The sequence below is a fragment of the Opisthocomus hoazin genome, chromosome 8 (genome assembly GCF_030867145.1).
Source record: "Opisthocomus hoazin isolate bOpiHoa1 chromosome 8, bOpiHoa1.hap1, whole genome shotgun sequence".
Lineage (NCBI taxonomy): Eukaryota > Metazoa > Chordata > Aves > Opisthocomiformes > Opisthocomidae > Opisthocomus > Opisthocomus hoazin.
Window position 1 is genome coordinate 21,732,004 of NC_134421.1, and position 17,084 is coordinate 21,749,087.

Consider the following 17,084-nt stretch of genomic DNA (forward strand, 5'->3'; position numbering starts at 1 on the left):
TAAGATTTCTTTTGGGGGTTTGATGAATTGATAAATCTGTTCTTAGACTTTATTCTGTACTTCAGTTTCTCATGGCCTGACTTCTGGTTTCATCGTACTTTTGGTCTTTCCACCTTCTTTGAGGATGAGATAAGTAAAGAGAGTGCCAAAATAGAGCTTGCATAATATATTTGTCTCTGAGGAATTAGACCAATTCCTGTGGTATCATAAGCCATCATTCCTTTGACTAAATGTTCAAATGATTTTCAGATAGTAACGCTACATTGACTTAAGGCTTCCTGTGTCCAGTAAAAGAAACCAGAGATCTTTGAAGCTCTGAAGATCTTGTGTCTCAGTCCCTTTAAAGATTAAAACCTGCCATAGGCTCTTAAGGGTTCACTAACTGGATGTGGTGAATCATTAGCATATTTTATGATAGAGCAAAAGTGTGAGAAAGTGATGATAAATTTTCAGTCTTCTTGCATTATTTCCGTAAGAAGACTTTACAACTAAAAACTAGCCCAAACTTTGTCCTTTACTCTTGTGTATCCTTAGGAGTAATTTCTGAAGGAACAACCCCTTGAGACTAGATGCTTTACAGACATCTGGCTAATTTTGCTAGGTTAAGTAAAAAGTAATAATCGTGGCATTGAGTAAAGAGGAGAATGGTATCTTGTCTGAATGCTTCAATTCTTGCACCTGTGAAGACAAAGCCTTAGTTTCAAGATGGTCCTGTGGAATAATAGCTGTGTTTTTTAAACTTTTTTTTTCTCAAAAACAATTGATTGGGAAATATAAGGTGAAAATATTAACCTGTAACTGGACTTCTTGAAAACACTGGTTTCTTTGATGCCTGGAATAGGATTGTTTAGAGGGCCATAGGGTTTTTTGGTTGCTGTTTTGCTCTGGAAAGCTGTTTGTACGGCTAGGTTTTTCAGGCTCCTGTACCTCAGATCGCAGCTTCACCTCTAGCAATAGCGGATAGGTTCGTTACTCTCACTGTGGGATCACCCATCAGTACAAACTTGATCCAGATGAAGTATAAGCAAATAATAACACTTCTATTGACTTATTGGAACATGCGACAATGCTGCTTTTCAGCTGGGCGGTGGCTGTGTCAGGACAGCTGATCCTCTGTTCAGTGTAGGTTTGGAACAGAATTACACTTAGAAAATGTTTTCGACAGATTCGTGCAGAGAAGCCGTAGCGCTTTAGTACTCTGCATCATGTGAATGTGTGGGTTTTTCATCTAGTAATTAGGCAGCCTAATACCCAATTTGCTGTTTTGAGATGTAGAATAAGTCTCTGTCATTGTTTCCCTTTTTATCGGTGAGAGAACTTGTTGCATACAGCTTACTCCAGTCCTTTCTCTTGATTTGTTGAAGTACTTTGTGAGTCTCTTCTTTACTTCAGTTTCTCCTCTCTTGTCGTACCATAGTTTACATCTGATTGCCCATTGCAATTCCTTGCTGATGCCTCATTCTCCAGTGGCTCTAGTTGCTTTATCATGGAAACATCGATGTATTTTCAGCCTTAAAAATTGTTTTGTTGTAACTTTTAAAATTATATGTTCTGGAGTAACTTCCCTAACAAGAGCAAGCTTGTATGTACTACTTCTGACATGTAATTTGCTAACAGTATTTTTTTGTAGACATTTAAATATTGGTAGGACAGTAGCAATGAAAATAGCTGATACTTTTTTTTTTTTTCTGTAGGGCTGCATGGTGATAGAACATAATTTCTCTTCCGTAGCTCATACCCTTTAATGTAATTGAAGGCTGATAAGCTGAACAGACAATTGAAGCAGCTTTTATATAAATTATAATGTGAACAGCAAAATACAGGTTGAGCTGTTAAACAATAATGATCAAAATTAGTTTAGGGTTATGTTTTGATCTTTATAACCTGTGCAGTTCTTATATGTTGAGCTGGTTGCCTGCCACCATCAAAGATTTCTGTATGAGATATTGATACCAGTTTCTTTTATGTCTGTTTGGTTTTGGTAACAATATACCAAGATAATATGTATTTTTACTTGTTACTTCTCTGAAAATTGAAACTGATCTTTTTAGCAACTCCTCTTTAATTTAGAAAATTCAGTTTTTATTTTTGGAAATCACTTTTGCTTTCATTAACTTATGTTTTATATTTTTTGTGTAAAGCAAAAGTGAATGTGCTTCTACTGCAATTTTAGTCAGACAGAAGGCACTTCATGCCTACCGCATTTGCTGCCATCATCAAGTTTCTCCTACAGCTCTTTTCTCAATAAAGTTAATGAATTCAGAAGGGAAATTTTCATAATCACAGAACAATTTGTATCTGTTTCTTCTTTTTTCACGGCCTGTAACTACGTTTGGACTACATTTCTGAACAATTTTGTAAACGTCCATCATCTTACTGTGTTATGACAATGTTTTAGTTCTGTGGTGGATTCTATTCTCTACTTTCAGGTTTTCATAATTCCTTTGATGTCCTGAGCACTTCATCTGCATTTGCTTGGAGCCTCTCCTCTCCAGTAAGAATGCATTCATAGAGGTGGAAAGTATAGTTGTTGAGATAGTCTTAAGAATTCACAGAACTGACTATAGAAGTATGTGTAGTACCTCCTTAGAGCTGTTGAAGTTGTCTCGCTTGTGTTGTGTGTGCAGCACAGAAGATAAGGTGATCCTGAGGAAATTCCAAGCTAAGGAGTTACTGACTGGAGCAGAGGAAGGAAGGAAATTTAAAAAAAAACAACAACAGTGGTGGTTCTTTATTATGCAAAAGGCAAGTTTATGCATGCCTGACCAGGTAAAGGCAAGAGGAGAGTGTCAGCCTATAATCCTTCTTTGGCAAGGAATCAAAGTGTATGGTCACCATAGCATTATAGTGAAAGAAGAACCTGAGCTACTGGACTGCTGAGGCAGTGAAGATCATCTAGAAGAGCTAAGAAATCCCCAGATTATGTCAGAAGTGCTTATTTAAATACCATCTCCATGATACCCTGGTAAAAATCCCTTCAAAAAGTGTTCATTGTGGTCTCGACTAGGGACATACCTGGATCAGAGATGGACAGGAGAGGAATAGTGTCGTAAGTCTCACCAGCTGTGGGGAATAGGAGATACGAATATCCCAAAAGGCTGTTGGACCAATGAGATGGTCCCAATTGTTTGAAATTACAATTTGAAAAAAAAAAAAAGAGTCCATGAGAATAATCCAGTCAGCTGGTATCTGACTAGTATTTTTTAAGTGATCTTGTTTTAGTGACTCATTCTGATGCAAGAAAAGGTATTGTCTACGGTATTAGTGTTAGAGAAAGCACCTATGTTACATGTACCATGTTGGGAGAAAAAAGATGCAAGTTTATTATGCAGTATAAATATACAATATATGTTTAGGTGGGATAGCAGCTGGACTGCAATCCGACTGCTTGTTTTGTATGATTAACATCAGAAAAGGCAGGAATGAGAATGCTTCTGAACAGTTCACTTGAAGGAAGCATACACAGTTCAGTAGACAGAAATAAATCACTTTTCTGTTTCTCTTTTGTATGATGGCTATAACCAGGCCTTCGTTAAAATTACAGTTTCTTTACTACTACCAAAGTTTGCATATTCTTGTTGAACACAAACATAAAGTTATCTAATTGTGTGTGTATATCTTGTTTCTATGTGAAGTAAACCTGTAGTTTACTACAGTGAGTAGTAATAGTGAAAGCCTTTGCCATTCTGGTTTACCGTTCAGCTGATGAGAAGTTTCATTCTCAAGTCTTGTTATGAAGGTGTACTAAAAACATAGCATCCAGGGAGATAAAAAAAATCAAGGCTCACTTCGTGGCAACAGTCTGGCAGATTTTTATTCTGAAGTTTTTACCAGAATGTAGGAGTGAAATAATTGTGTAAGGAGAATCTTGAAGGGGATTTTTTTTCAGTTACTTCATTTAAAAATAAACTTTGTAAAAAGCAAATGTAGTTTGGGTTTCAGAATAAAAGCAATTGAAGAGCTCATTTTACTTACTTCACAGACAGATCTGGTTACCAGGTGTTGTGCCGAAACTTGCATTCAAGATGCACAACGTAAATTTCAGTATGACAGTACTTGATTATTTTGTGCTTTTACAAATTAATAAGGAGGCATAGCTGACTAGTCCTTGTGAAGATGTTCTTGGGTTCTGTTATATTAAACAGAAGTGTAGACTTATTTTAAAGAAAGCAAAGCAATAGGTCTGAGTTACAAGCACTGCAAGTGAAAACCAGAAGCTTCTTGGGCTGTTTAATTTCAGGCTTATGGATCGGTAGTTATCAAAAGGAAATAAACTGCAGTGAGAGGATTCTTTTGATTACGCTTCAGCATACTTGGGTATGTTGAAAAGTAGCATACTTGGGTGATAAAACAGATAGAAGCTTCCCTTAGAGTGCAGAAAAATTTATTTTAAAGAATATTTTGCCAAAAGGATACTGTTTTCCAGGACACTTGAACTGGGTAATTCAAGAAAAGCTCAAGTACTTGACATAGAAACAGTAGTTTGGTGAAAGAAAAGCATATCCTAAAATTTTAGAGAAATAGTCCTCAGGGTATATTGATCAAAGCGTAATCTTTTACTCTTTCAGATGACAGATGACATCAGTTGGACTTTGTATCTCAAAGGCTGAATGCATGTTAGAGCAGGGTTTTCCAGAGGAGGTTACGAAACAAAGATCCAAGTAGCTAGTGAGAAAAATAAAAAAATAAGCCAAATGAATTACTAAGATAACATCTGTTGCCCTTAAACTTTGCATACTAATTTTGAATGTTAGTACTGCTTTAACTTGCATTTTCTGATATGTGTATCTTCATCCCAGCACATAGATTGCAGAAGAAAAAAACATTATGGAAACCCAGTTACTGAAAGACTGTAATGGATGAGGTAGGAAGGAAGGAATTAGAGGAGCTTGGATGGCTCTTTCACTGTAGAGCAATAGGGGTCCCACATATGCACAAGGACAAGGGATCCTTGAGCAACTCGGTTCGGCCTGTAGCAATAGGACAAGGGGTGATGGTTTTAAACTGAAAGAGGGTAGATGCAGAGTAGATCTAAGGAAGAAATTTTTTATGGTGAGGGTGGTGAAACAGCAGAACAGGTTGCCAAGAGAGGTTGTAGATGCCCCATCCCTGGAAACATTGAAGGCCAGGCTGGACAGGGCTCTGAGCAACCTTATTCAGTTGAAGATGGTTCTGCTCATTGCAGGTGGATTGGACTCAGTGACCTTTAAAGGTCCCTTCCAACCCGAACTGTTCTGTGATTGTAACTCTTCTGGACTGTTTTCAAGGTTATCTCATCTGGTGACATATTAACAGATAGGGCTTTTTTTTTCCCTCCCCGGGAGTTTTACAGCAAAACTGTTTCAGTACTTCTCTAAATGAAAAAATTATTTTCAATACAGATCTACATTAGACTGCAATATTAAACGTTGCTGAAGTGAGATGTTTTAGGGAATGTTGAGTCTCTGTAGAGGCAGTGATTGAAATTTACCTTTTCCTAAAACATTTTCTGTTTGTGAGACAAATCTTACAGTTTGGCAGCTTTATCCAGGTCACTGACAGCAGTAGCAGTATCAGCCTCTGCAATGCAATTAAGATCCAGAATGGGAATTAGTTTCCTATGGAAGGGATTGGCCCACTGTTTAGTGCTTGACAGGATGAGCCTGCGTAAGCTTTTGTCTCTAACAGGAGACGAATGGTAGTGTTTGTCATTCAGAAGAAATTATTTTAAAGACAAACATAAAATTTCACTTCTTGCTTCTGCCAGAGAAACAAAAGAGAGCAAGTGGGTCTGCTCTGCTGAAGTATGTATTTGGGAACAGTGCTCTGTACACATTGTGTGATCCTTTCGTTGCTTCTGTACAGAGATTTGTGTAGTAAAATATCCGGCTGTCCTTGCTGCCTATAAGCTGTAGCTTCCAGGATCCTAGAGAAATTCTGCTTTGCCATGTGTCTGTGCCTGCTTTTGTCTACAGTATCAGGGTTGCTTGCCTGCTGTTAGTCACAGTTATATTACATTTTTTAATTCTGTTAAAAAAATTCTGCAGACTACTTGTGTTTCAGGTTTTGTTTGCTAATTATTCATGCCTGGTTTAATGTCATGGACTGATATTAATAGTTGTTACTTTCCCAGGTTTCCTATATACTAATGCTGTCTTACTGATCTGTGATTTACTTACAGATAAGTGTTTTTCCACTTTTATTGATTGTCATCTGTCTGCTCTTCACTGAGCCTAGCTGACATCTTGTCACTGTCACTGTCTCACTGGTTCTGTATAACCTTTGGTTTTGTTGTTGTTCCTTAATCTTCCACTGGTCTCTGTTCAAGGTCCAGAGAACTTGGATACCTTCAGGTGGAGAATTGGTTATACTAGCAGAAAGTAACGTAAAGTTCAAGTGGTGTCCTTTGTGCTAGACTGTTTGCTCGGTCTGGGAGGGGAGTGGCTGCTTAAACTGATTAACCTGACTGGCCCAAATTACACATTTGTTATCTAGTTGTTCTGCTTAGTTTCAGAATGTGGGAACCCTTTTCTGGACAGTCTCAGTTACCTGGAGGAAGAGCAATACGTAAGATTGTGTGTAAAAGACATACAGGGAAGAATTAGCTGCACAGGCAACGAAAAGGAACATCCAGTGATACAGAAAGACCTTCAGTCTCCAAATGTGTTAGTCTCCATGTAGGGTTCTTGTTTTTTAGCCAACAGTGACAGCTGTGACAGCTTGATGCATGGCAGTTGCCTTATTTTGTATGTTTAAATTAAGACATACTTCCCCTCCCCCCTCCCCCCGCTCCTTGAAAGTACCCTGAAAAATACCTTTTGTGTGGCTTGGCAGGATGACGTAATTTGGGAGTGGGATGTTGCTGCAGGAGAAGTATAGAGAGAGAAAAACAAGAATCTGCATGTGGTTATTGTGTGGTGAGAATTGTAATGGCCTGAACCTGTTGCAGAGGGTGAAGGCGTTTGTGCTGAGTGCTTTTACTTTATTTCATATCCATTTGTTCTTGTTGTCCCATGTCATCTTCCCTTAACAGCATTTGCTGTTGTCCTTTATTTTGTTCACAGATTGTGTTTATTTCAGATCTCAGCTTTTGTTTAGCTAGGCTAAATAAGCTTTAAGGCAAAACTGCAGTTTTCCAGGCTACTTCTCCTGTACACAACAGTTACGTGACACTGCTCCCAGTGAGGACAGTCTTACTTTGCATTTGGTGTGCACTAGTGATCGGTGCTCTACTTCCATAAAGGTTATTAAATTGGCTTTAGCAGGCTTATACTTTCCTCTCTGCCTTGTAGGGGCATATTGCCACCACCTTTTTGTTGCCAACATAACTATTTGCGAAGCCACTCGGCAAACATATGTCAGAACTCTTCTTTCTTTCCCAGGTTGTCAGCTAGATCATCAGTTGCATTAGGAGTTGTGTCTTTTGCCTATGTGTTTAGTATCCTTGGCAATGGATACTGAAATGATCCATGTGTGCATGACCAGTTGACTGTTAAATGGCAGCATGAACACTTCAGAGAGACGTAGCAACATTTGTCTGAATGTTGTAACAGAACAAATTGGTCCCATGCTGGGACATCTTGACTGCTATGTAAAAATTAATACAGCAGAAAAATTTCTAATTGACTTATTGTTCAGGTATTTTCTGTTAGTGAGAGAGAGAGGATCCTGTACCAATTACAGGACTGGAGAAGGGAAGACAAGACAATAATTTGTGAGGTTTTAGAAAATACTGAATCATAGCATTTTTTAAGTTTAGGTAAAAGACGTTCATTAATTCAAACAAATTTTTGAACCATAGTTCAAAGATTGTGTATTGCAAGAACAAGTTTATTTACTGCCTCTTTGGAATTATCTTTAAAATATCTCCGTGAGGTACTACACGTACTCAGCCTGAGTGAGAAACTTGTTTAGGCTGTTGTTTCTGTTAATAGATATGTTCTTAGTTGTAGCCATGGTATTCCATCTGTCTATTATTTCAGAAATAGTAATTGTACCACAGCTTATTATTGTCAGAAATACCTAGAAAAATACAGACTGATAAATCTTATCCATTAAATGTCTCCAAAGAGTTTGTTTTATCATACAATTTTTTTCTTAATGTCTTGTTTTGTGTCTCAATATAATACTGTCTGTATATCAGATCTTAAATGTGGCCTGTTACTTATAGGAAGAATACACAGTCGGTACTGTATAACATGATTTATATCATGCTGTTTACTTTTACTGTCTCTTCTTTGCTAATTGGAAGTTCTTCCTGTGTTGCTATATTGTGCTTTCTTCCAGAAAAAAACAACAAAACAAAACCTGCAACTGCTGTGAAACAGCTTTGTTTGCTTTTTTCTTTGTCTTCTGCATGCGCATAGAAGTGTAAGAGAAATGCATCCAAAGCTGTCTGTTTCTAAGCCTTTCCTGACTTTGATATTACCATATGCACAGACATACATGCATATAATAGTTATGGAAGGGTTTGGTTTTACTTTTGCCTTGTATGTTTTAATGTAAGGCCTTTCTGGGTTGTTTGGTGGGGTTTCTTTTGTGTTTGCACTGTACAGAACGTGTATTGAGGTTCAACAAATAATGAACCCAAAAATACGACATTTGGAGGAAAAATTGTGAGCTGTAAATTTACAGTGATTGTACCAGTTAATCATAGTATATATTTTTTTTTTTATGATGGCCTTTGTTTTGTCTGCAGTTTTAATAATTACAAAGCTTTTTTTCCTGGGTTGAGCTCTCTTATAGCTCTCACTTGGTGGTTAATTTCCAGGCAGGCCATGATAAGGTTTCCTCAGCAGCTTCCCTGTGTAATTAACTTCGGTTTTGAGAGAGGGAAGCCAAAACCTTTTTTTATTTTGTTTAGAAACTTGTACCACTGTTCTTTGTTTATCCAAATCAGGAGTGTCTTTAGTTTTTATCTTAGTTTATATTGCTGTGGTGTATTTGTTGTGTCTCTTGGTACTTGATTCAAGAATATCAAAATAGGTTTTCATTGCCTTAGGTCTTGGATTGTAAATAGAACTTTATTGTGAGCACAAGGAGCAAATGTTGAAGGCTCTGGGCGTGGAAGTTCAGGTGCTTACAAGACGGGTGGTGCTGGGCTGAGAGCTACTGGAGGTTCAGAGAAGGTTCTTCAGTATGAGATTCTTTGATCTGGTGCCTGAATTGGGGGGGGGGGGGAGCAAGCCTTTGATTTTTGAAAGTCCGTGCCTTTTATTGACAAAATTGCTTATGCTCTCAGAAGATTGCAGGTGCTCTTCAGTCTTAGAACTAACATTGTCTTCTTGAGCCTAGAAGAGGTTTTCCACTCCACTGTTTTCAAAAGACTGGCTCATTTGCAAGACTGAGGAAGATGGTCCCAGAAGTGACAACTGCAGTGTTGTAAATCTTTCCCTAAAATATTCTCAGGATTAGGGAGCACCAACCTTTGTGTGCACAACATTTTTTTTTTTTTTGAGAATTTTTTTTCTGAACGCTGTATTAGGGTTTTATGCTTATTAACCAAAGCTAGTAAAATTACAGATGTTGTTTTTGATTTCCAGTGCTAATTATAGCTTTTGAGATGGAAAGTTCCAGGGCTCGTTGACAGTATATATGCTACATTCATGTAACCTTCTGGTTTTTGCCTTCCCCTTCAAGAGGAAAAAGACTTTCAGTTTATGGGTCTGATAGCAAATGCAAGAAGCTTTGCCAGTCAGCTCGTTTGTTTTGTTGGCTTAAATGTCAGCCAATTTAACCAGACTCATACTGTGTTTTTTCAGTTGACTGTTGAGAGAACAGAACCTTTGATAATTAATGTGAAGCTATTCATCAGTAAAATCTATCTAATCTAGGGAGATCTATCAAATAGAATGCCTCTATTGATTTTTCTATTTGATATTGTTTGTATCTGTATGGAGAGAACACGTGTACATTTTGAAGAATGTAAACTTCCTGCAGTTACATAAGTAAAACTTTTTGAGTCCAAGAGAAAGAAGATAAGCATAGGATATGAAAAAAGGACTGCAAGATTTGACCCTTTTGGCAGTTTTGGTGTTTTTCTTTTAGATTCTGTACCAGTAGTATACTTAAATATGCCTGTGGTAAAACTTAAAGGATTATTTTTTTAAGAAAACCTTATTTTGATTTCTGTGCTGCATTACTCTTTAAAGGCAAAGGGATTGGGGGAAGAAGATAAGGAAAAGTATTCACAATCCAAATTAAATTAGGACAGGCTAATTTCCATATATTTTGTCTATTCGCAGAGGTTCTTCCAGTAGATGATCTAGATCAGGAGCTGAATATAGATGCTCTTATTCACTTTGGGAGGAGTCGCTTTGCCTGTATTAACTAGGAAAACTAGCCTCAGATAAGAAATTAATCAGTGTGAATGCTTTTCTACCTCCAGTTTTCAGTAATTATTTAGCTATGACTCTATAAATATGTAAAAAGGGGATTCACCTAAAAAGGTTTAATTTCATATTTAATTTTGTTGTATTCGTAAGGAAAAGGTGGTGAGGGTCCTCTTGCCCTGTTTTCACTGGGAGGTCAAACTGGGCTGTGAGATTTGACTTCATAATTATTTTTCTTTCATCAGTAACGAAAGCCTTGTTTGTCAGTTGTCGCTTATATCTGGGCGGTGTAATTTCTTTGACCGAATGCAGCATAAAAGATAATAACTTTTTGAGTTTTCTGTTCCTGACGAGAGTCTAGTTGGCTAGAGTCTTGCTTCTAAAGACAAAGCGTGGAAAAATGCAATAGAAAAGTTTTTCACTGATGTGAACAAATGTGAGTTGAAACAAAGAACAGATGCAATGAGTAAGATGTCATATTTATAATCCATTCTTGTAGAGTAGAATTGTAAGGAAATGCATCTGTATTAGATGTGAATTTTACAAGTGTAAACTGGTGGTTTATGATTTTAGCTAAATTATCCATATATTTCTCATTAATGTAATTAATAGTTTGCTCTGTACTTGATCTGCAAATGTTTGTGATCAATAGCTTTTTTCTTTTTTTTTAATTCAGATAGATTTGAGAACAGTTTAATAAACATAAACTCTATGGAAAGCTGGTTTTCTTTTTAGATTAAGAGGACAATATCCTTGACAGGTGTTTCCTGTTTCTGTTTTGAATTAATATTGTTTGCAGTACTCGAAGTTTTTCAGACCTCCCTTTCTGACACAAACTTGGATTATCACCTTCAGAAATACTTAATTTAGATGCATCTAAAACCATTAATGCAGCCAGACAAATGAGTGATGCAGGGTCTATTAAGTGCTTGAAAATATTTAACAGACCTGTAACTGGTGTAATTGAAGTGCTAGTGGAAGGTTAAATGATCATCTGTTCAGATTTGAATGACACAGTGAATGACACCATGGATTTTGAGAATCATTAACAGCTGTAATGCTAAGGACCATATGAGAGAGAATTTCATTATTCTTGCTACTCTTGTTTCTTGTTGTGTGGACTGTTTTTATTCTTCATTCGATAATACCTTGATTTTCCATCTTAGTTCCTGAGAAATGTAAGCCTCTAGACAGAATCTTCAGATCTCTGCAAAGCTCTGACACAGTGTACTTTTTTTGCAATTTTTTTAATGATCTTTACACAGGTTGGCCCACTGCTGTGTAAATACCCCTTTTTGGTTGTAGCGATTTTATGAAATCAGACTGAGTGTTCCATATGTGTTTACACCTCCTCCTATCCTAGAAGTTCATATGGAGTGCTGTTATCTGCTTTCTTGGATGTCTTAGCCTGTGGCTTTGGTTTGTTAACTCATCCTTAAGGGCCATGCTGTGTCCACGCAGTTGATCACGTGCTGCTCTGACATAGGGTTTCTGTTCCTGTCCTTTCCTCACACTTTAGCTGCAGTCTTCAGATAATGAGTTTTTCAGAACAGAATTGCCTTTAGATGTTTGCAAAACACCTACTGCCTTGTAAAACGGCTTGTAAAAACAGTCAAATAGCAACTTCAGTGTGTATCTTAAGTGGAAAAGTAATTTTAAAATGCTTATTCTCTGTGTAAATGCATCTTAATGCAATAGGACATCGGGAAACAGAAGAGTCAGCACTTAGTCTGATCCAAAGCTTATTGAAGGACAGGTTCCCATTGACTTCAAAGGGCTTTGAATCAGCAAAATCTTAGTGAGCTTTTGGTATTTGTGACCCTCCTGAAATAACCTGGCTAAAATGTAAGCTATTAAATAACTTCATTGTTTTTGGAAAATTTTAGCTAAATTTGTTTAAACTTAAAAAGATTAAACACAAAGCATATGTTAATTATGTGTAAAGATCTTATGCATTCCTTATTTCACTCTCAAGGTATCAAGGTACAAGAGACTTTGAGCTTTAAGGGAGTAGTGGGGTTTTTAGAGAATTTTGGCAGTCGACATAAGGCCTCTGATTTTTGGTGAATAGATGAGTGCAAAATCTAGTTGAGCTATTACTTGGTATCAGAATGCTTTAATGTCTGTCTGCGGTATATCCAGGGTGTTGTGGATGTCTGCATTTGCTATATGAGAAGTGGTCTACTGCAGACATTGTGGGAAGGACTGGTGTGATATAGGGAGAGACGGAACCCACTTATTTAAGTCTGATCTTAACTGGATGGTTTAAAAAGTGTGGAGTTTTTCAGAACTGTATCATAGAGATTGCTGTTAAATGACGTTGAGAGCAAAGCAGGAGTTGAAGACTGTTGAAGCAAATGGAGTTATGACAATGAATGTTGGAAAACACTTTTTCTGCAGATTTGAAGGAGAAAAATGTGTACAAAAGGTAAATTTTAGCATATTTTTAAAGGATTATCTTGTGTTGCTTTTAAAGACAAAAATATCAACTTTTCAGGGTTGGACTGGAGATCGTTTGGGAGAAGCAGCAGTTCTGTTAATATATTGTCACTTCCTTCATTCGTATCAGTAGAAGGATTGAACAAGTGTGTCTCTTCCAGCTTTTCTTGGTTGTATCAGATTGCTCGTCCTCATTCTGTCTGCAGAAGACTAGAATTTGCATTAGTTGCATTCAAGTGTATGCATTTATCTGCCATGACATCTAAAATATTTGATTTGGGTACAATTTATTCAAACTAGATAAATTTACAGAATAGAATAGTCAGGCCCTGGGCTCTGTTCTAAAGCTCAAAAATGTAAGTAACAGTGCATATTCTTCTCACGATTGCTAAGAATTTGGGGGAACCTCAAGAGTCTTGCTGCCTCTAATTAGCCACTAGATGTATATTACTAAGCAAGTAACTCTATTTTGGATTAAAATTTGGTTCACGGTTAAATGGAGAAAATAAGTATGTATCTGTTATGAACTGGTGAAAATGAGTATCAGACAATTTAATTTTGTTAAACTGAATTAAAAATAATTTTTCTGTGAAATTGCTGTCATTTTAGAGAGTCAGTGCTACGTTTGGATTGTATAGATCATATTTTCAAAGCTCTGTTCACTGAGATCCTGTCTGAAACTACAAAGATTTAACTGCAACTTGGTACAGAAGTGAGAATAAAGAAGTAAAAAAGATAGGACATTTCCAAGTGCTAGATACTGGCCACTCCTTCTCCTCCTTTTGTTTTTGTTTTTTTTTTTATGTATACATCCTTCACACATCTGAATTAAAAAGAGTACCGATGCTTTAAGCAAGGAAAATTTGGTTTCATATCCATAAGCATCTTTTCCTTTAAAAAAAACTGAATTACATTTCAATAGAAGTAAGCATTCATTCGCATATAGATTCCCACGGCTGATTCCTTTTTACTGTTAAATTCTTTCAAAATCAAGCCCCGAACTTAATTTAGGATCTTAGTAAAAATGGCGCTTCAGCACTCCATGAAAACCTCCTTTAACAGGAGGAATTCAGTAACTATAGTTAACAAAATATTTGCTTTTATATTAGCTTGAGATTTAGAATGTCTCTCAGATTTTCTAATCCATATATCTGTTAATTTAGATGTAATATTCTTCAGCAGTAGACTTTCTTTTTGATCAAAAAATTGTGTAGGCTTAAATATTTGCAAGATCAAAAGCCAGGAACAGCCTGTTTCTGTATAAAGGTGTCTGTTTTTTCAGTTACTGCCCAAGTGGAAAATTGGAAAGAAATTGTTGTGCTGTCAGGTAGCTTTAGGGCATTACATAGCTAAAAACTGCACAGGAAGATGCAGGTTTCAAGAAACACTGTAGGAGTATTGAGTAAAACCACATATAAATAATGTGTCCTTTCAATTTTTTTTTTTTTAAATGGTTTTGTAAGAGGAAACAGGCCATTGTTTTGGAAAAGTTAAACGCAGAAATAAAGCAGTTTCAAGTAAAGGTCTTTAAAGCAGGTCCTGAACAGGAAAAGTAAATGTTCCCCTTGGAATGTTCTCTGAATACAGTTTCTTAACAGTAAGAATATCCTGCTTTTGAGTGAGAGAGAGCAAAATTATTCATACTAAGGTGTGGCTTTATTGCACATACAGCAGCGCATTAAAATGGCCGTTTAGAAACTGCTGGCTTAATTATCTCCCGCAGTTACATTTTTATTTCCTCCATAGCTGTACCCAATGCCTAACTATTTCTGCTTATAGTAGCTGTTAAGATGTTACCCTGTTTTGTAAGGCACCTGTTTCCCCTTGGATGCAGTTGCCGCTTTGCCAGCGATTGTACAGTTCATCTCAGAGACTTTGGAACTCAAATCCCAAAGATCTCCTTTTATCCATCCTTATGTGTTACTTACTGTCCTGTGCAATCTAGTATTGTGATGGTTTACTCTGTGTATGCATTCTGCCACCAACAACCACTTCCAACTTGTTCCACTGATTTTTTTTTTCTCCTTTTTATTATGTAGCATCTAAATGAAGAGTAAGCTATATAGTTGAAATGTATGTGCTTGAAGGGACGATGTCAATATAAAAGTAATCATATTCACTGTTATTAAATGTAGATCTTTAGCGTACTACTTGTTGCATTTCTCTGTTTTTTTTTTTTTTAATTTTTGTATGTGAATTATGCATCTTGGAGTACAAAGAGGCTTATGCAGGAAAAAAATGTATGAGCAGCTCAGACTTGCAAGTATGCTGTGCTTGTGTTTGACACTGCCTATGTGATTCTTGGAGGCTATGAGCAGATGAACAAGTTATTGTGAAATAACATCTAGGGTGAATTGTCCATGTGGAGTAACAAAGGACAGAATTGTGCTTATTGTTGTGTAAGGGCAAAACATATGGCACACTGCAAAGTTCACTTACCAGCTTAGACTTGTGGCAGCATGTTTATCAGCCTGGACCTTTGTTGTTATTGCTTGTTTGCTTTCTGCTTTCCACGGAGAAACTGCCTCCTGCTTTGTTCCCAGTTCAGTCTTATTGCCTGACTGTAGAGAAACGTCCATTCTAGCTGTCGTTATCAGGCCCTGGCTGTCTATTTCCCTAGGTGGGATCGGGTTTGAGAATTAGCTTTTGTGTTTAAGGCTTTTGGTGTTGTCCCCTTCCTCCTTTTGTAAAAAGGGCAAAATATAGAGAAGTTCAGCAGCTTCTCATCTGTAAACAAATGGGCTGAAAGAGAGAAGGTTCCAGCCTGCTCCTTGGCAGTAGGTTTGGTGAAACAGGCTGTGGAGGAGGCAACAGAGCGCACACTCATAAAGTTTTCAGATGACTGTTTGGTTTACTATTGGATTGTAAAATTAGTGATCAAATTAGCTGTTTCGGTTTGTTGTTTTTTTAAAAAAAAACAAATAATATTATTTTCCCTAGGAGAAATGAAAATTACAGAAATGTATGGGCACCTACCTCTGAAGACATTGTTCTTCAGTCCAGTAATCTTGTTTTAAGGATATTGTTTGAAGGATAACTTGCATATTGACTAAATTTTCTGTAAGGCTTGCTGCATTTTTATGTGAAGTAATTAAATTTCATTTTCTGATGAACGAATTTTTTTTCACTTTTTGCTTTTTAATTTTTTTTTTTCAGGCTTCCTTAAGCCAGACTTAATATTGATAGAATGAAAAAGTTTAAGAGGAGACTTTCCTTAACCTTGCGTGGAAGCCAGACCATTGATGAATCGCTGTCTGAGCTAGCAGAACAAATGACAATTGAAGAAAACAGCAGTAAAGATAACGGTAAGCATGTCTTTCACTTTCCAGAAAATGTAAGAATTTTGTCAGGCCCTACTCACGTGAACGTGGTTGGATTTTATTTTGGTTTTCACAATTGCATGGACTTTGTACTAACCTTTTGTTTTGATTTACCTTGTGTTTGACTACCCTAGTTCTTTTAACAGATTAATATGTTGTTACATACTGGTTTGGTTTGCTTTGATATTGAACTGTTACACAACTATTTATGAGAAATTACCTAAACTGATACTTTAATGTGGTGTGCAGCAAGGATCGTAGATGCTCTTTCATTAAACAAACCCATTATTATATGATCTTAGTGGGTCCCACATCAACTTCGTATGGCTTCAAATGCAGTTTTTTCTCGAAATCGTTTTTCAGTAATATAATTGGTAATAATTGCTGAAGTATCGTAAATAAAACTGTTTGCCTTATCATTGGTGATGCAGTGCTCCAGTCTGAGAATTCTGTCACCTATTCATATCTCTGGAAACGTTCAGGATAACCAGCTTGCCTGTGTATTCTTATGCAAGTCTTTGGCTGATCTCATGAATGTACTGCCTGATGTAAAGTCCACATTAATGATGATACTGCCTTTGAACACAATCTGCAGTAATAATGATGTTGCTTCTGTTTCCTGGGCTGCAGCATTTAAGTCATATTTCATCTTCTATGCTGATTAGTGTTATTTCTTGCTCTGCTGACATCTAAGATTTTCTCAAGTTTCAAGTGATCTGATTTTTTTTTTCTTCCCCACTTTACACCAATAGATGATTCTGAATTTTCCCACTGAAAACTGACAGGGAGACTTACTGTGAAATTTGAGCAGAAGTAGAGGCAATGGAATTTGCCCTGCAGACTTCTAAAACCCTATCGAAGATCTGTTGCATACCAAGCTTCTGAAAGCTGAATTTACCTTTGGCAAAACAAAGCTATTGATATTTTCATTTTTACATGTAAACCCTGGTATATTCATTGCTATTGTCCTGTCTTCATCATGGGCCATGGCCAATAGTTTGGAACATGATGTTTG

General features: G+C 36.8%; 1 protein-coding gene across 3 annotated transcripts in view; it reads left to right on the top strand.

Moving 5' to 3' along the window:
* The window catches only part of CDK17 (cyclin dependent kinase 17), a 95,880-nt gene that overhangs the window by 22,677 nt on the left and 56,119 nt on the right, over window positions 1–17,084 (top strand). For all 3 annotated transcript variants that reach the window (XM_075428000.1, XM_075428003.1, XM_075428001.1), the window contains exon 2: window positions 15,906–16,054. In XM_075428000.1, coding sequence (XP_075284115.1) covers window positions 15,937–16,054 — 118 coding nt within the window. In that variant the 5' untranslated portion in view covers window positions 15,906–15,936. The remainder of the gene's footprint in view (window positions 1–15,905; window positions 16,055–17,084) is intronic.